The sequence below is a fragment of the Corvus brachyrhynchos genome, unplaced genomic scaffold (genome assembly GCF_000691975.1).
Source record: "Corvus brachyrhynchos isolate BGI_N302 unplaced genomic scaffold, ASM69197v1 scaffold152, whole genome shotgun sequence".
NCBI lineage: Eukaryota > Metazoa > Chordata > Aves > Passeriformes > Corvidae > Corvus > Corvus brachyrhynchos.
In genome coordinates this window covers 3,094,863-3,115,253 of record NW_008237447.1, presented here as the reverse complement: position 1 = coordinate 3,115,253, position 20,391 = coordinate 3,094,863, and the positions used below count along the sequence as shown (strand labels likewise).

The following is a 20,391-nucleotide window of genomic DNA, read 5'->3' as shown; positions in this document are numbered from 1 at the left end:
TTATCTAGTTCTCTTCAGAGCTTCTGTTTGCTTGTTCTTTAAAACCTGCAATCACCTTATAAGCAAAGTCCTATTGGTCTTTATTGCTTTTGGCAGTGTAATCAAAGTATTTTCTATGTGTACATCTGATTATGTTCTGCTCTGTACTGGAGCATTCTGCATCAGGCATTGTTGGTTCCTCTGCAGCGAAGCAGTCGTGCTCCTAATCCTGGCATACCTGCACTTGCTTGAGCAAAATCTGAAGGGTTTTATAGGATGCTGTCATCAGGACCATGCATTTCTTCTGACTTGGATGCAGGATTTTTTATCAGTAATATTATTAGCATTTCTGATTTTTAGTTCGAAGCTGTTTTAGAAAAATACTGATGTGTACTAACAATACATTGTAAGCATTAAGGATGACTGAATGATGACTGTGCCTGCTAATTAGGGTAAAGATTTTGAAATATACTCTGCTCTGGATCTTAGCAGACAACTGTGTCTTAAGCAAATGTGTGGGAAGAAGAAAAGCAATCCGGAAAAAGCAGCTCTTATAGTTAGTAGCATTTTCTCCCCTTTTTCCCTTCATTGAGTCTGTCTGAAAGTGGGTGTTTTAACATACAGCCATTTCTCGTTAACATGTGTGTGTTTATTTTAGCATGATGGTGTTGTTTTCTTCATCTCCCACTCTGACACAGCATGTTTCATCTGTATATGGTTTCTACTGTGAGACATTTAAAATGGCTCAGCGAAGAATGGATTCTTGTCACTTAAACTGTCACTCTCTAGTTCTGTGGAAACTTGGTCATTTTAACAGTTTTAAATTCTGTGTGCTCAAAGATTGATTATAAAAATTGAGAGTGATAAATGTCAAGAATTTAAAGGTACTCTGTTGTACCTGTAATAATTTATGTTAATCATGTTTTAATTTAGTCATTTTCAACATACTTGTATTTACAAATTAAACCACTGTTATGTTTCTCCTTTGTTTGCATGATATGATTTTATTTTATATTTTTTTTTTCCACTCACCAGATGTTTTCAACACTTTGCTTCCCACTACTGTCATCCCCTCCCTTACCACTGCAACAGTCACAACCAATGTAGCCTTAACTGCCAGCACAACCACATCGGCAACAGCCACCAGCATCAGAGGTACAGTATCCTTCTTTGTTATGGCCTGGAAAGCACATGATAAATAGGAAATTAGATCTTTAATTTTTTTTTTTTTTTTTAAACAAGGATAGAATTTGCTAAATAGAGGGTGCAAGCATTTTAGTTCAGTATGTATTTAACAGAATAATCCACAGGGTGATACGTGGGTTAAGAAGGATTTCACATGACCTTGAATGTTGTCGCTGCTCTAGCAGTGTGTATGTGAACTTTGACAGGATGCTTAAATTATTTGTATACATTTGCATTTAATTTTTTAAGGTTAGTAAATTAACTTTAATGTAAAATGCAAGCAAGCTATTTTTAAACAAACATGACCTTTTAAGACTAGTTATTTTGGGTGCTACCATTTAAAACAAGCTAGGTGTCTCAGCACTGGAATTTCTGTTGATGAAATCTTGCTTGATAACAAAGAGGCATTGCATTGCATCACCCTTCTTAGCCTTTTACGGTTTAAGGCATTACTAATTTAGGGGGTGTTGTTATCTCACCAGAGCTAGATTAAACGAGCTAAAAGTTCTCTCTCCCCTCCCTGACCCCCATCTGTTGGTTTTTTTTTTTTTTTGTTACAGCTTTTCAAATGTTTCTAGTAATGCTTCATTTCTTTATGAGCAAAATATAAAGGTTATTTTATTCTTTATTCAGTAGCTGATCAGATAACTGTTAAATAGGGAAGATGTGTGCAGAAGGTTTTGCAGATTATCATCTTCTGGGTAGCTACAAATCTCTCGTGGTAAATGAAATGGCAGAAGGTTCCTATGTGGCCTCTTGAAAGCTTTATATTGCACAAGAAGAGAGGAAATTATATTCTTTTACCACACTGCAAGCATTGACATGATGAGGTGCAGTTAGGCCAGGAAAGTTAAGACAGTTATGAAATCTTTTCTTTCTGGAACTGTTGTTATTAGTCAGTTGCAGTGAGCTGCCTAACTTGGAAGAAAAACCTTAGCTCACTTGCAAGTCCATTGTATAAAGATTGTGATAGTGTCAGATCACCTAAATTCTTCCTCCACAGGGCACACATATTTTAATATGTTGTGATAAACTGACAACAAACCTAAAATTACATTTTTTAATCTTTAATATTACTTTTAATGTGAAATGGATATTTTTGTTTTAATGAAGAGAGGAGGTGTTGTAGTAGTCCTTTTCCTTCTGAAAAAGAAAGCTAGAACATGGAAAATAGCACAATGTTCATGGGTCTGAGTGGCTGCAAGAGGAGAATTTCTTGAAAAGGAGCAGAATGACAGGAATTACCATGTCTTTTTTATAATAGAGTGTTTTGTGTAAAGCACCAGGAGCTTCCAGCTTTCTGAGGGCTCACATCCTGGAGGGACGATGCTCTTGGTGTGCTGTGCTGATGTTTGCCGACCTTCATGAAATGTTTTCTTCTGCTTGTTATGTGGTCATGACTATATCATTGATATGATTGTACTGATGTTTTTAATGCATTGACTCACCTCCTAAGTGCAGTTTAGGGCCTCATTTTCTTTCCTGTGGAGTGTTCATTTTCACCGTTTGTGTGTCCAGCATCAATAGAAAGGTCTGAAACAGGAGAGCTCTCTTCTGAGTTTCAGCTCTAGCACATGGGAGAATGCATGTAATTTGATGCTACACTTACAGAGGTGCTGCTTTAATAGAAAGTAAAAGAAGCAAAATTGGGTGATCAGTTGCTAAAACATGAGCACTCACTTTTCGCAGAAAGAAAAAAGTGAATGCAGCAAAATGGCTGAAAAGATGAGACCACTTCAGCCTCAAGAAAGTGGTAGATAGAGTCTTTTGGGCAGATAATCAAAGGGACCAATGAGTGTGGGAAGTCTGTTTCCTCAAAATCTTGAGTAATTGAAAGAAAATGGTAGTTTATCCCAATGCACAGAAAAAATAGGACACATGTAATAAACTAACAAAGTTGGTTTTTTTAACAGTCTGAGATATCAAACCTCACTAAAACACCAAAACAAGCAGTTGCTATAAACATAAATCATAGAGGATATCAATGTGGGAGAAACAGGAAAACAGTCATGAAAGCAGGTGCAAAATGAAATGAGCAAGTTGTGGGAAATCTAACAAAGCAAAAGTGTTTAGAAATGCACTAGGTGAAAGGCCAAAATAAAGAAATTAATCATGAATAATGAGGACAAGGCTAAAGTAATTGGTGTTTTATCCGACAGTGGAAGACAACTGGAGTGCTGTCCCTAATGGAGGGGGGGTTGGGTGTGGGGGTGTTACCCTGGTAAACAACCACAAATGGAGACAGATCAAAGGACAAAGACAGGAAATTTACAGATATGCTCTGCAAAGAAGCTGAAGGCACCAGCTTCTTTGGTTTTGCTTTCAAAAAAGAAGTCAGTATGACTCTGATGAAGAGTTATTTTCCAAGTTGAATGAGGAAAATTATTCCCTGAATTAGTGGCAAAGACATTTAGCGGAGACACTCTGTAAATGTGTGGGAGGCAGTGACTTCACTTATTCAGCTATTTCTGTTCTATGACTTCCTTCATCCTGGCTTTCATTCAAAGCACTTGATTCCCATGGCAGAGGGAAATGGACAAGGTGCTTTCCTTACATCTCCTCATCCATCTTTCATGGACCCCAAACCAAATAATATTCACAAACTTTCAGTGCCTGCTGTGAAGGTGGAGTTCTGCCATCCTGAAGTACATGACTGAACCTCATCTCCGTTGTCAGAGCACCCACCCCGCGAGGTACAAACGGTGCAAGAGCCGTGTCAGAGAAGGTCAGATTTTTCAGTAGCATCAGTTGCTGGCTGAGCAAAAAGTACCACATAAACATATTTTCCTTTGACACCTCTGCTTTGTATTCCAATAAGATTTTTGACATGAAGGAATATATAGGGACATTAAGTTGAGAAACTATCCATATACTCTCAAATATCAAAACTTTTTTGTTATGCTTTTTTGTCTTGCTTTGTTGGATCATGCCTTAAAGAAACAGAAGTTTTCCCCAGATTGTAGGGTAGTGTATCCTATTTAATAATATCTTTGAACTGAGTTCCCCATAGCTGACATAATAAACTTTCTAGACAGATTTCAGTACTTTTGTTCTAAAATTATTGCTTGATACTTAAGAATCTCCTCAGGTAACTTTTACAAGACATTCCTCTGTTCTGCATGACTTTTATATAGTCCACCTTGAGGATCTGTTGCTCCTCATCCTGTCACGGGAGATGTCTTTACAGGTATAAGATGCAGGGTATAAAAAGCCAATAGAATCTGTGCATTTTGCATTCTGATTATTGTACCTCCTCATTGCCAAAAGCCTTAATTCATGGGGGAAAAAATTTCTCCAAAAGTCATCAGTTAATTCTGGAACCATATGATTCATTGCTGTCCTAATTTGCCTGGCATTTAGTAAACAACATGAAAAAAGCTACTGATCCAGTTGGATGACAGCATGATAATTCATAAACTTCCTGTTTAGTCAAACTTCTCACTTTCTCAGACAAACGTATGCTTGTTTTTCTGCTCGGTCCTTCAGGAATTAATTATTCTTTTACTGGTACATTACCTACTAACTCAAAAAACCCTAAACATAATTTGATGCCAGTGAGGAATATTGCCCTTTATATATTTGTCAAGGGTGTCTTAAAGCCTAATAACCGTGATCAGGAATGTGTGATAAAATGTATGAGAAGAAACAAATGTGGAGGACTACTGAAAGAATAATTATCCACTGTATGAGTAGGTGTATTTCTATCAGATTTATGTAATGTTGTTCGTGAAAGCTGTGCGTGGATCCATGCAATTTTTCCCTTTCATGATTGGGAAGAGGCTCAAGAGGATTGTGGATTTGCCCCAACAGTGAAACAAGGGATGCCTCCAGTGGAGAAATTCTTTGTTAGTGTAAAGTTAATTTGGGTAGTGCTGTGCCAATCTTTCCAAGTCCTGTAGGTGGAGAGGGAGTGTGATTAACAGTCTAGGAGAAGGCACCTCAAGTCAGTTTCTAGATTCACAGAGGGGAAAAAGCTTGTGCACACAAACGTACATAAAACCTTCCCATGGGCTGGCATTATGTTAATCACCCACACACACAAACAGAACAGTTTTTTTGGTTTAAATCCTATTTCTATCAAGGAACAAAAAAATCAAAGAGGTTATAAAACTTGTTTGTTTTGACCTGTTACTGAAGACTGAAATCTCACCACTACCACCCAAATAGGTGGAAATGTAACACTGCCAGAGCATCCCAATCTCAAAAGACAGATCCATTCAGCTTGATGGCACATATCAGAGTGATTCAGGCTCAGCTGACTCATTTGGACAATGACTGCACCAGAATGTTCAAAGCTTTATATAGCAATGCCTAAAAACATCTCCAGAAGTTGTTGTGTACAGCACAGACATGATGCTGCTCCCAGGCAGCTGCTCTGGGGAGATCAAGAGTTTATTTGTCAGGGTGACCACAAAGACAATGAATGCACACATTTATATAGGAATGAAATCCATGCCTTATTATAATCCACTTCGCTTTTATTGGGTTTGTCTCTGGTATAAAATGAAGATTTCTTTAAGGAAATCTGTGGAGCTAAATTTAGAAGAGGAGTTTACAATGGCATAAGGAAGGGTTTGAGGATGTAATCATTTTGAAAACAATTATGACTTTAAGTGTGAATATTTCTATTTAATAGCATAATTGACAGCTATCTTAGCTAAAAAAATTACATTGCTTCCTTTTTTTTTTTCCTATTTTTACCTTAAAGTCTCTATTAAGAAGAAAACCACAACCCTACTAGAGTAACTGTTTCATTATAGGCAGCTTACATGCAGAAACTACTTGGACAGACCTTGTAGTCCTTACGGCTTTTCCTGTCAAAAAATGCTCAACATTACCAGTTCTTTCCTTGTGGTTTTATTTTCCTTTCACATAATCTGATTAATATAACTAGGCAGGCTGAGATACTGACAAAGAAAGAAACAACAAAGCAAGGAAAAGCTATAGAATATGTGAGGGGCAAAGGAGATAAGGGTAGACTTACACTTTAAATATAGCTGTGTGTTCTTACTTGCATTCAGCTCTGATAATAAAAATGATCATTGTCTAATGTTGAAAGCAGTTTCCTATGACAGCAAGCTAAAAGCCAGTTCATTTATATACTACTTTATAGCTGTAGCAGTAACATAAAATCTAATTTGTGTCTGATTTGTTCAAACTGTGTAGGAAAATTAGAACCTCCTAAGTTTTACTTCTTTCTCCCACTAGTCTCCTATTGGCTTATCCAAGGTCTGGTTTTCTCAGAAGGTCAAACAATTTGAGATTCAAACAGCAGTTCCTCAGATTATTTTTTTTCCATTAGACATTTGAGTAAATCTTCATCACCCCTCTTTCAAGAACTGCCATCTCTTGATTTTACGCTGGTTTCTTTCATTGCCATTATTTTTACATTCTACTTGTTTCTCAGCTTGTTTCTTAGATGGTGTGTTAAAAAAATTATGATAAACTTATGTTAGACCATGGTGAAATCGCAGACTTATTTTCCAAGCCTCTTTTCCAAAATCTCTAAACAGGACTGTCTTGGTCGGAGCTGTTACCCAGGTGAAACATCCACAGGCTGCAGCTGAGTAATAGCTGGAAAACCTTCCCTAGCATCTGCAACCAGCTGGTAGACCAAACTGTTAGATTTTTTTGTATCAAAATATACCTATTTTAGACAGGACTTGGAGTTTTTTAAGTTCTACCACGAAATTTTCATGAGGCGTAGTAGTCCACAGTGCCCATTTTAGGGGTTACACAGTATTTGTTTCTTTTCTGAAGCAATATTTAATTAGGGTTTCATCCCACTAGTCAGGCTTGGTGGTACAATTAGTGCTGTGAATTCTCAAAGCTCACAGATTTAAGATCAACAGAGGAGATTGTAGCATCTGTTCTAACTCAAAGAGCTCTTTGGTTTTTAGGTCTGACAGATACAGAGCCAGGAAAAACATTTTTATAATATAATTTGAAAAAAAAAAAAGAAAAATTAAACCCCTCCCTTCAACACCCCCCCCATCACCCCCCCACAAAACCAACACCAACAACACAAAGCTGTTACCCAGGTGAAACATCCACAGGCTGCAGCTGAGTAATAGCTGGAAAACCTTCCCTAGCATCTGCAACCAGCTGGTAGACCAAACTGTTAGATTTTTTTGTATCAAAATATACCTATTTTAGACAGGACTTGGAGTTTTTTAAGTTCTACCACGAAATTTTCATGAGGCGTAGTAGTCCACAGTGCCCATTTTAGGGGTTACACAGTATTTGTTTCTTTTCTGAAGCAATATTTAATTAGGGTTTCATCCCACTAGTCAGGCTTGGTGGTACAATTAGTGCTGTGAATTCTCAAAGCTCACAGATTTAAGATCAACAGAGGAGATTGTAGCATCTGTTCTAACTCAAAGAGCTCTTTGGTTTTTAGGTCTGACAGATACAGAGCCAGGAAAAACATTTTTATAATATAATTTGAAAAAAAAAAAAGAAAAATTAAACCCCTCCCTTCAACCCCCCCCCCATCCCCCCCCAAAAAAACCAAACCAAAACAAACAGGATTAAAAAAAAAAACCAAAAAACCAAACCCAACCTCAAGCAGTTTCATACTTTATTGGCTGGATTCCTACAGATTCCTAAGTATGTCCCCATAGAATTGGAATAATGGCAAACAGTACATGTTCACATGCATGGTGATCACAGAGCAGATCACACACCAGCTCCAAGCAAGAGGCTGTACAAACATAGTATGAAAATAATCTTTTTTTTCTTTTTTTTCTTTTTTTAATTTAAAGCTAGGAATTTTCCACACAGGGTATCTTTCTCAGAGTCTCAGAGGCAATAAGGCAACTGGGCAGTAAGTAGCAGCAGAATGTGGTTATGGAAGGAGGTAATTTTTCATGCAGTGTGAAACTAAATATGAAACTGCATTATCACTACATGCTAAAAAATGGAAATGGAACTACCCTGATGTCTGTTGTGAGCAGACCAAAATCAAACCCAAGTGCTTCTCTGTGGAATTTCCAGTTCTTGGATAGTTTTAAAAGACGTTTTATAGTTGTAATACCAATCCAAGAGTAATCGTCAAGGCAACAGGCACATCACTGATGCAGTCTAACCACCAAAACAAATTCTGGCAACATGACCCACATGAGGCTAGCTACCTCCATTGCCATGAAAAGTACTTGTGTTTTGCAATTCTTACCTTTTATAAACTAAAGCAGAGACCTGGGCCATTTATAAAATGGCAATTTTCTCTGCTTAACAGCCATTATGATGTAAGATGAAGACTGTCGTCATTATTACACATTATTTGGTCATATTATTCATGAAATGAGGCTGTTGCATTCTGTAACAAATAAAGATAGATTTCATAATCTTAACAGTTTGCCAAGTAAATGAATATCATAAATGAGACATAGATTCAACTACGGGCATGCTGAATACATGAAAGAAAATATCATAATATCCTATATTAGGAAGCTGCTCTTTGTGTCTGGGACAAATATTTCTAGTGCTAACACATCCATCCAGCTGTCAGCTTGCAGTAATGAAGTAGGCAACTTAAAAAGTACACAATGATTTCCAGCCTTGATGGATTATCACTTAACCCAAAATGCAACGCTGTGCAGATAAGTATCACAATTAGTTGATGGTCTGATAAAGATTCCATTATATAGCTGAGCTCCGGAGAGGCTTCAGCAATGTGTCAGGAATTCAAACATTCCCAGCCTAAGCTCTGATCACACTGGGGGTTTTTTGGTTGGTTTTTGATTTTTTTTTTCTTTCTACTGCATATGAATTATGCAGCCTGACAGCCTCTATTGTAAACTGGCAGTGCAAGAGGTTTTCCAAATTAAGAGTCCCTTCTGCTGGAAGCATCTTTACTGCCTGCCAAGAGCAGCCTTGTCTCTGAGTTTAGCCTCAGACCTCCCCTCAGGTTCCACAGGCTGTAAGGTGCCAGCTCTCCTTCTGCTCAGCCTCCATGTGCAAATAGCAAGGAAGCACAGGCATTTCCAAAGAAGTCCCTGGGAAGAAGGACTGAAGGCATCAGTGTCACCACCTCTGTGTAAAGTGTTACAGCAGAGTCAGTGTGTACTGATGTCACACTGACCATTGTCATCTGACCTTTGGTTGGGTGGTGGCCTCAGGGTAGTGATTCTCAACATTCAGGTGTAAACAGGGTATGAAACTATATTTTTCATACTACCTTCCTACTCTATTTAGGCTTAAATTGTGATTTTCAAAACAATAATTAAAAAAAAAAAAAGTAGGTTTTTGTACCTCCTGCTTTAAAAGCCAGAATTCTACTGATTTCGAGAGATTTTGGGGATCTAGTAATTACATCTCTACAAGCAGTTTGGCTTGTAAATTGGTTAAATGAGTTTATCTATCTGGGTTTTCCAGTCCAGAGAGAGACAGGCTATTTTTAGTGTATTGTCAGTGCTGCCCCATAAGCTTGACAATGGCCTGCAGATATGCAAAGCATTTCTTCTATGGAAAAACAGGCTGTACTTTCCTTCCTTCCAAGTAAAACCTTACATGTAGCTAAACTCACTAATTTTCAGTGGGGCTATATGTAGTTTGGTATCTTATTTACAGATAAAATCTCTGATCTGCTCAGTCCAGAGGGACCTGCTGGGTCAGTTAGCCTAAATTCTTGGCCTAAATTCTTGTATAGTTTCCACTCCCATAGATTTATAATGAGACACAGAAACCTTTATTTTATTAAAGAGCATCCACCAGAACATATGTAGACTTAATTTAGGACCTGAGGGAATGGAGAATCCACAATCCCCCTTGGTGTTTCTCTTCCACACTTGGTTTTCCTCTCTGTTGCAAACTTGAGCCTTGCTTCTCAGTTACGTTTCTTTGAGGTTAACAACTATAGATTGATTCTTGAAGGCTTCACATTCCATATTCAATTTCTTCTCAGAAGCGAATATTTATTGTAAAGAAGATTCTGTAAATATGCTTTGAAATTTATTCTTGAATTTCATTTGAAGGAATTGAATCTGTGATCTTTAGGATCTTATTAAGACTTTGATTTGGTTTGTTTTAAAGCTGTTGTCAATTGTATCTTCACTGGTGAGTTTTAAGGGAAATATATTGCATTTCTTACAGCAGGGAGAAAGATTAAGCAAATGGTTTCTGTTGAATGTCCTTCACTGTTGCTGTATTTATATGGGATCACAAGGCTTCGTTTTACTTTTTTTAGAGAGGTGTCTATGGTATTTTAAAGGCACTACCAGCAAAAACTGGTATCTTTTTCTTTTGTATTTATTACTGGCTAAGGCAGATTTTGGCAAGTTCTGTGCTGTCAGGGAATTGATGAAGTGCTTCACTGTTAAAAACAAAAGTATACAACTAAATATTGTTATAACTAACAACAAGGACATCTGAAGCAACTGTTCCAGTGCCATGTGGGATGTTAAAAAAAAAAGACTGAAGTGGTGCCAAGTTCTAAAAATGAGGAAAGGAAAGAAAAGAGAGAGAAAAATGCTTATAGTTTCAAATGTATTGCTAACACCTTTAATAAAAAATGCACGTCTTTCTCACTAACCAGTGAACTAAAGTCATCAACTGTGCCTTTGAAGCTGAAAAGATTACTCTCTCTGCCCTTCGTTTCTCTGACATTCCACTTGAAACACAGTTAATAACTTCCAGTGTGAGCCTCACAAAATGCAGAATTGTTACTAATTATATTAAGTTTTTTAGATGAAAGATGACCTTGGTGAAACTTGAAGCTATAGCATTCCCCAGAACAAAAGAAAAATAAAAGCAAAATCTACAGAGAGTGACTTTGGAGATTATTTAACCCGACCTATTAATTTTTGCATGTGAAGTTATTCAGACCGTGAATACAAAAAAGGGTATTCTTAAGGTAATTTTTTTCTTAGCATTTTTCAGAGAATTGAAATAAATTGCTGAATCATGCCCCTTTTTTTTCTGCATTAGTCATTTGGGATGTCTTTTCTGTGTCAGACTCAGCGAGTGCGCTGTGGAGAAAAAGGGGTGCCACAGTGCTTGGAGGGGCTGGCACGTGTGTGTGTGTAACAGCAGTCAACAAAGCCAAACAGGTGAACAAAAATCAAATGCCAGTGTTTTAAAAGATTAGCTTCAAACACACCTTTAAAGAAAAGAAGTGGAAGAGAAGTCTGGTTTGAAGTCCACGGTCTCGTAATCACAGCTGACTTCATTATTTTTTCGCTGCAAAATGGAGAAAAAGAGAGAATTACAAACTCATCTTCTCTGAGAAATACAGGGTGGAAAACCTTATTCAATAACACTTGACTCACTGTTTGGCTGACTATAAAAGACTGAACAGGGAAGCAGAACTGGAATTGACTGAAAAAATGAAATTCAGAACCAACACAAGGAAGTACTTTTCACTCAAGAAGAAATACAATTTTTCAATAGCCTACCGAGCCAAGTTTGGAATTGGAGGCACTGGGGTCATTAAAGAAGAAGGGAGATACTATTCTGGAAGAACTGTGTTAACCAGGATGACTTGCAATGGGCTGAATGGCCTTTTCCTTTTCCCCAAATTTATGTTCTTTTTGAAAAACTTTGATTACAAGTCATCCTGCTGTGATTTAGATAGCATGAATTTGAAAAGAATGTATCAAATCTTTTCAATCAAGATGCTTGGGTTTCTTTCCTGTCTGAATTCTTGCAAGCCTGTAATAGAAAACCATCAGTCAAGGGAAAGACGTATCAGGAGTAGCAATTTACCTTAATGTACAATTTCCTTTTCCAGCATAAAGGGTAAGAGACAAGGATCCCAGACAACAAAGGCCAGAATATAAATCTTTATGAGAATATGTCAAAAAAAAAAAAAAAAAGGAAAAAAAATCCCCAAGACTGACAGTTTGAGGAAGACATTCTGTTTCTTTTATATGATTCTTTTCTTGTGGCTAACAAGTCTCTACTGTATACACATCAGGTCATGAAGTGCATTCAGCACCCAACAGAGAAGAGACAAGTTTCATTTTAATGAATTCAAAGTGCCATAATGGACTTTAGCATTGACTTTGGACCAGGTCTCTGGACATACTCGATAGAAGCTGTCTTTTAAAACTATATTAATTTGTTAGAGAATGGGAATAGCATAGAAAATTAATATGTAAAGCCTTTCATCTCTTTTTTTTTCTTTTTTTTTTTTTTTTTTCTGGTGTAGTCTTCTGTACAGAGGAACATTTCTGATGTTTAGGTTTGAGTTTCACTCAATTACCGTAACCAGTGCAGGAATCCACTCTGTTACTGGTCTGAATTGCAAATATTGGGCACACTTTGAGATTCTGTGGCACAATTGCTGCCATCAATCCTGAACTCATTTATCCCCTACAATGCAGTTTTGTTAGTATGAGTGCTGGTTTGCTATTGTGTGTGGACATCCTTATGTCAGACTGTTGTGGGGTTTTGGGGTAAGCTGTGGGGTTTTGAAAACAATAGCAGCCCTGGGTTATTTAACTTTTTAAGGGTTGCCTCATTCCATAGCCCTTTCGCTCCAGTTCATCTCGGAAGCATCTGTTCCCAATATTCCTGGAGTTAGTAATGCTAAGAAGAAATTAGTCTTTTATTACATTCAGGTTGGCTTTCCTCCACCACAAAACCCTTTGCCAAGTAATTTGTGAGTGGTTTTATAGATTCCAAATCCCTTTGGGGCTTTTGGTGGTGTTGTTATTGTAGGTCCCTGTATTATGTCTGTGGAGAAGTGTGTTAATTGTTTTTGTCTGGTGGAAATCTTCACTTTTTTTTACTTCCTGGTGCTTTTGAGTAGTATTCACTAATTCTTACCAAATCATTTCTGTGGAAAAGTTTGCTTCAAATTGCTACTATGACACTCAGTGATTTCAGTTTTGTTCTCCCATGCAGAATGGGCTTCATTATATTTATTATTAAATGTGAGTGGACTATAGGATTTCTGTGTATTTCTAAATTCTACTCAACCAAATAAACATTCAGGGGAATAATTCATACACAGCAGAAATTCACAGTAGTGTGGGCTTGCCTTCAACACTGTAATAAAATAGGTGGCTTGTATGCAGTCTGAAACATCTTGCCCCTGTTACATTTGCAGTGTTATGTAGAAATCAAGAACATCAGGAAAGTTCAAGGGCAGGAAATTTTTTTCTTTTTTTTTTTTAATAGGCAATGCTTGCATGCACTTGTATATAATAACAGAAAAAATAATGCTCATAATATGAACAACACATGGGTCAGTCTAAAACTCATTTTCAAGTGTGTCTGTTTTATTAAAAAAGTGATGAACGGTTAAGCTGTGTTCTGAAGTCAGAACATAAGGAGCAAATTCAAGGGTTTTGGAAGTTAGTGCTGCTCAAATAGAGTTGTCTTATGTTACAGGTTACTAAACCTATTGGTTACTGTCCTGGTTTCTAGACTGACCAATTTTCAAAATCCTACCACATTAAACCATTTCGTGAAGAATTCTTTTAATCTCTGGTTGGTTGATACATGCCAGCATTTGAGTTTAGTTCAGTATTTAAACACAAAATCCTAAATTACAATTTTGTCTCTCAATGTCGATGAAATTAAATGTACTCAACAGCTAGCATTTAAACAAAGATCATATAAAACAGTCTTCATTCCTTTGGGGGTCATCTAATTTAGGTTTTGTAGGATTGGACATGCCTTAAACCCTTCTCTGTCTTTCACTGGCTACAGAATGATGCTAATTCTTCATGCTTTCACAAACTTTAGTAGGGAACCCAGGGTAAACTCTTCAGGAGCATTTAAAGTCACAAGTGTCTAAAATTTAATGGATCTGTCACTGGCCAAACACATGGTTGAGGAAGGCAATAGGAAAAACAAAGCTGGATAAAAGAAAGAAAATTAGTGGCTTCTTCTGTGCATAGAAACCTCTCCAATTTCCCTATTGCTGCCCATTTCAACCTCATATTTCTCTATCACACTTTTTCTTATTATCACTCACTTTTTATTTATCTCATCTCGCTTTTATTATTGATTACCTAATTTTTAAAAGGAATTTACTTGGGGTAGTATTGCAGATATGCCATATTTAAATTGCCCTCTTCATTCAGAGTCAGAATTGACATTAATTCATCGAATTGTGAAGGAGATAAGAACTCTGGACTTGTCTAGTCTGGAGAAAAAGAAGCTGATCCTGAGGAAGGAGAGGAGTGGAGAGGGAAGTGCTGTTCTCTTCCTTGGCACCCAGTGACAAGGAACAGTGCAGAGCTGCACCAGGAGAGATTCAGACTGGACATTAGGAAACATTTCTTTTCCAAGAGAGTGGTCAAGCACTGAAACAGCCTTCCTGGAGAGAGAGTGGTAATGCCCCATCCCTGTCAGTGTTTAGGAGGCTTTGGACAATGCCATTAATGAAGATATTTGAGTGTCAGGTCTGAAGCAGTCAGGCAGCTGAGCTGGGTGATCCCTGTGGGTCCCTTTCACCGTGTTTTTTCTGTTCTGTTCTATTCTGTTCCATTGTATTCTATTCATCCCCAGCATTTATATCATGGCAGCCACAGCAGATACCTGATGTTGCACTGGAACTCGCAAACCTCCACTTGAGAGAGGTTCCTGAAAAGATCTAAGCTTTACATTTAATATCACACATGAAAATTTAGGTCATCTTCCCTGCCAAATAAATTGTAATCAAAGGATTCAAGTTATGGAATAATATAATTTTTTAAAAGGCACACAAACGTTTAGAAGAGTTGCAGTCCTAAGTTTCCCCATCTGTTGCTGGATCCCTTCAATATACGACTTTTTAATGCTTGAAAAAGCTATTTTAATTCTCTTTGTAAGGGTTAGAAGAGGATCTTTTGTACTGTGTTCAAAAGACCAGTGTTGGAAAAGGGCAGTTATTTTAGCCATATTGCAATATTAACAGTATGTTAAAAGGATGGCTTCTGGAAAGGGGAAAAAGGAAAATGGCAGTCAGATAATCTCAGAGTCTTGGTCAGTTGAGAGTTCCAAGAATCAGCTTCATTAATCCTTAACATCCACTAAAACTTAACTTCAGACATCAGATCTAGGTCAAAAATGACTGTGGATGAGTTATTTATTACCAAATGTAGTAAATGGAATTTTCCAAATGGAATGGACACTTTTTCTACCAAAAAAGCACCTGTTCTTTATTTAATTTGTAATGAATTGACCTATGATAATAAATTTATTCTTTCCATCAACATGTTATATTTTAAGATCTCAGTTTTATCTGCTGATATTTCATTAGCATTAATTACTATCTTTGCATTGCCTGCATCTTGGTGAAAGAAAAATACAGGTAAAACCATGGAAATAAAAGTATGCAGCACTGAAAAAAGTGGGGTTTTAAGACTGTGAGGCGGTAAGTCCCACAAAAACACGTGATGACCACTCACCATTGTGGGAGTGTGAACTAATCCTGACTGCATTCCACAGCTCTTCTTTTAGCAATCAGAAGGAAGATGAGGTATCAGCGACAGAGCTGTGTGGCGTTGGCAGCACCGCTTACATGCAGAGCAGGGCAGGAGCATGGCAAAGAGTGGGACCTGCAAGCTAGCAGAGTGTTACTAGCCTGAACTCTACAGATGGCATAATCTTGTCAGGCCTGGACTAAAAATTAAGAACTTTTTGTCAGTTTTAGATGGCATTAAAAATCTTCATAATTACATATTAATTGAGTTAGTTTGTGGCTACATCATCGCACAGTATATTCTTAACACTTTTCTAGGTGCCTTCCCATGACCTGATTTCTTGTCTTCTGGACAAGGGACAGTAATCAGGCTGCAGGTACTGCCCTGATCCTGCAAACCCACCCACTTTGTGCTGTATGAGCAATCCCATGGAAATCAGGGAAGCTACATCTGTTTTTTAATTCCAGTGCGTGTGTGTCTGTGGGAGTTTAGGACCCTGTTTGACATTAGGGATAAACCCCATTCTTTGAACTTTACTTTAGCAAGTTTATTTAGAAAGTTGTGTAGAAGGCACAGTGCTGTAATCTTGCCCAAATATTCCATTAATTCGATTTTTTTTCCACTTACTCATTGCATACTCAGACAAGTAGAACAAAAATGAGGGGTTTTGGTTTGTTCTTTTTTCTTAGTACCCAGTCTGTGTTATTACAGATAAATAATTTTCATGATAAGCTTAAAGCATTTATATTGTTATGCACTTATCAAGCATTTACTCTATTTGCTCATTTTGTGTAGCACTTCACAACTTTGATAAGGCGTGAATATTAAGATAAGACCCAGTTTCTGTCTGAAGTGTCCGCAGAACCTGCTTCAAAGAAAGAAAAAGTAATGGGACTTCAAATTTTTTACTCATTTTCCAAATATATATCTGAAAATCTGCAGTACCACAGAAGATAATGCTAAATATTGCTGCTGCTAGAGAGCAGTAGTGCAACTATAGTTTTAAGACAGAAATTTAAAACAAATTAAAACTATTTACTCATCTGCTGAGCATTCGCCATTTCTATTTCACAGATTTTTTTTATGTAGTGAGAGTATTTAGCAGAAAGGCATGGTCTCCTTGCAGTTGATGTAGCCTCTGAAATCACTTTTATGATTAAATTAGGAAAGGATCATAATTTTCAGTGTCAAAGTATTTATAGAAGTCTACCAGAGATTATGCATATTTTTCCTTCACATACTAAAGGGGATAATTCCCCCCTTATCCCTCTTGCCCAGTAGAGCTATTTTCACAAGCCACTTGTAAAGCAACTCGAGGTATTTCAGGGCTGTGAAGAGCACAAAAATCTTTCATGTGATTCCTGAAGTGGTATTAATTATTTCGCTACTAGGAAACAAGCGATAGGGTCCTGCGGTGTCACTGACACTGTCACCTGCCCCCGCAGCACTCCCGGCTTTCACTGGAGAGAAAGAACGATTTTCAAGCAAGGAGAGAGGCAGAAACCCAAACAGAAATTATTGCCTCATCACTTCAGAAATCTGGGGTGCACCTTAAGTTGTGCACCTCAGGTTGTGCCTTGCATACTTTGGAAATGCTGCACCTCTGGTTTGGAAATGCTGTGTGGAGTTCTGGTTATCCAGCAGCAAAAAAAAAAAGAGAGAGGAGAGGGGGGGGGGGGGGGGGGGGGGGAAGGGGGGAAGTGAGAAGGATGGCTGATCTTTGAAAATGGTGTCTGTGCTAAGAGAGATTAAACATACTAGCACTCTTCACCTTGGAAAAGAGATAGCTGGAGAGAGAGGTGGCAGCAGTTAAATTAAATTAGAAATGACATGAAAAAAGTGAATGATGTGAATACAGTCACCAATGCAGAAAGTTTCTAGTCTCTGGAGTCAAAAAATGGGTGAGTGAGCAAGGGAAACTTTATGTATTCCATTTTTCATTTGGTTTTAAATTAAATTGGACTAGATGGTGGTGTTTTCCCATCTAGTACAGACATTCCTATGTTCTCAGATTTGTCTGCACAGGAAAAAAAATTACAAATGTCCTATTTGTCATCATTTAAATGAAGAAAAACATAACAGCCTGAAATCATAGCTTTAATTAATATTAGAAACAATAAAATTCATCAAAATGGGGCTTTCTAAATGTTGGCTAACTGTAGGCTATAAGGCTATTTTTGTTGCAATGTTCTGAAAAATATATTTAAATATATTACTTTAATAACCACAGATAGAAATACTAAAAAAATGCAAGATGACTAAATCACAACCATAATACATCTCTACATTCATCCAATCTAGTTAAAATAAATCTTGTAACAGTATAATATATTATTAAAGTATCTTTGGTGTACAGACAATGTAAATATGCTGCTATCCATAACAGAGTTCACATACCACAGCAAACACAGGTAAAAATCATTTGATACAGATCTTAAAAAATCAGACCAAGTCAGTGATCATTACACAAATCATCAACATTTTTAGACACCACTGTGTCCCCCTTTTTCTCATGAATTTACCCTTCAGAAATTTGTACTGTCTTAGGATATTTTTCAAAGAGGCTTCTACCACTTTTGGCAAAGTGAGGTTTAGCAGGGAGGGACAAGGAAAGAGAAAGAGAGAGATGCTAGAGAAACATCTTCATGCAACTTGAGAACATTTTTATCATCCTGCCCATTGTGTCTCTAACACTACCTGGAAAATGCGATCTCAGTACATTGTTTGGAACTCTAAACTAAAACCATTTTTCTCCTAATTGTATGATAAAAAGAAAAAAAAGCGTTGCAGTCTAGTTTGGAGGCTGTCTTGTCATAAACCAGTAAAGCTAGGTTAAGTGGTCTGTAATATTTTGAAAGATTATTTTTGCAAGGTTACATTTATCTGCCTGTGTAAAATGTAAAGGCTAGGACATGGGTAGGATTGAAAAATAGCATGTGCTGGAACTATTTGTCACTGAAAATAGTTTCTCAAAGGTGCCATGGTGTATTTTAATTAGGCCTCAACCCTGAAAACATAAAAGTACACAGGCAACTGATTATGCATGTAGCCATAAAAGACTTTTGTGCTTTCCTAAAGGATGTTTTTGAATAAAGCATGTTTTCTTTTGCTGTTACAGAACTTGCAAGTTTTTCCCCTAAATTTAAGCTTGTATTTGTAAGCTAAATAAAAGTCTAATGGTTGCAAAGGAGAGAGAGATGCTTGAGAGTGCAGCTTAATCCCCCCATTACTGCCATCAATAATAGTGATGTAACACATCTTAAGAAAATGAAATACTAATTTGTACTCTTTATTGCCAAGTCATACAGTTTCAAAGACATTATAAAATCATGAAACCAGGTAATGAATTTTCCTCCTTCCAAATAATGCAAATAAAAATTACAGATGAAAAAGGCATTTACCCATCCCACAGTATAATTCACTTTATGAGGGGGAAAAAAAAAATAACATCTGATGGGAATGCTCATCAGATGGGAGTCTTACTGCTATAAGGGAAAAAATAATTTCTCTCTATGGCCAGCTACTGTGTGAGTTCAGTGATAAAATGACTATCAAACTATTTGGCAATTGCACTGCTGGTGTGTGTAAAGAAATACTGCCTGGGTGACTCAAGGTTCTAATAGCAGTAACAGTTCCACAATTAACCAAAGTGATAGGGGGAACCCAAAGAGCATCTGTTACAGTAATGGTGGGAGTAAGGAACATAAAGCAGAGAGAGGGGTAATACAAATTCAGATTTTATAACCACAGATAAAAATACGGAAAATTGCGAGACGATTAAAGCACAACTGTAACAACCCTCTACCTTAATCCAACGTGGTTAACCTAAACCTTCTAGCAGTATAATTTATTGCTAAAATCTTCCTGATGTACAAACCACGTAAACACGCTGCTGTGTAAGTCACAGTTCATTTGCCACAGCAAACACAGGTAAAACTTTGGGTACGGTTTTTTACAGAATCAGAATAAGCTGATGATTATTACACAAATCTAAATTTAAGCCTAGTACCAATGAAGAAGATCATGAAGTACTTTGGGAATAATTTATACATATGCCTTGTTTTTCCTGCCAAAACTCCAGCATTTTTCAATATTCAGAAGTTATAAAATCCATGAACGGAGCCCTAAAAATGAGAATTGTGTATAGTGGGTTAAAGGAAACAATTAATACTGTGGGGTTTGATTGGGTTTGGGTTTTGGTTTTGCTTTTTCTTTGGGAAAATGTGCTGTGTCATTAGGGACTTTTTACTGGTCTTTTTTCCTCCGGTGATATGCATAAAATTCAAGCTGATTTTTGTGTTCAGGAAGGTCATGGAGCACAGATGAAGCTGTGTTCTGGTTCTTTGGACAGAGCAAGGAGAGTCATGCTGCTCTCCAGGTACCCCTGCTGGAGAGCAGCAACAACGCTGCTGTGGTTCTTTAATTTTAGTGGAATGTCATTTCTGATTCTGCTTCTGCTGAAATGCCTGGTGTGGAACCAAGAAGATACATATCCTAGTCAGTCCACACCTCTCCCTTCGGTACATAGGCAGGAGAAAGCACAGGCATCCAGTTATAAATCAGAAACACTGACTTTTAGCCGTAAAAATTTAAATGTGTCTTGATTTTACTCTTCTTTGTCAATACTCACCCATTTATGAGTGAGAGAAGAATGACAGGAAACAACTAGAGAGGTGTCAGTGGGTAGGAGTTCATGATCTGTGGAGACATTTTCATCCAAGTTATTTGGTTTTACAAACCCTGAACAGGCTCTTAGCTTCTGCACATCAGTGGAGGCTGTTGAATAACACTGGCTTAGAGTGCTTGAGCTCTGTGAGTCTAACCTAATAATTCCATGTATAAAATACTGTGCATGTTACACTGAATATGT

At 37.3% G+C, this 20,391-nt stretch overlaps 1 protein-coding gene across 1 annotated transcript in view; it reads left to right on the top strand.

Annotated features, from left to right (window-relative positions):
* CADM2 (cell adhesion molecule 2) overlaps positions 1–20,391 on the top strand; it is a 212,297-nt gene that overhangs the window by 160,703 nt on the left and 31,203 nt on the right. Inside the window, exon 9 of the mRNA XM_017731426.1 lies at positions 1,015–1,134. Coding sequence (XP_017586915.1) covers positions 1,015–1,134 — 120 coding nt within the window. The remainder of the gene's footprint in view (positions 1–1,014; positions 1,135–20,391) is intronic.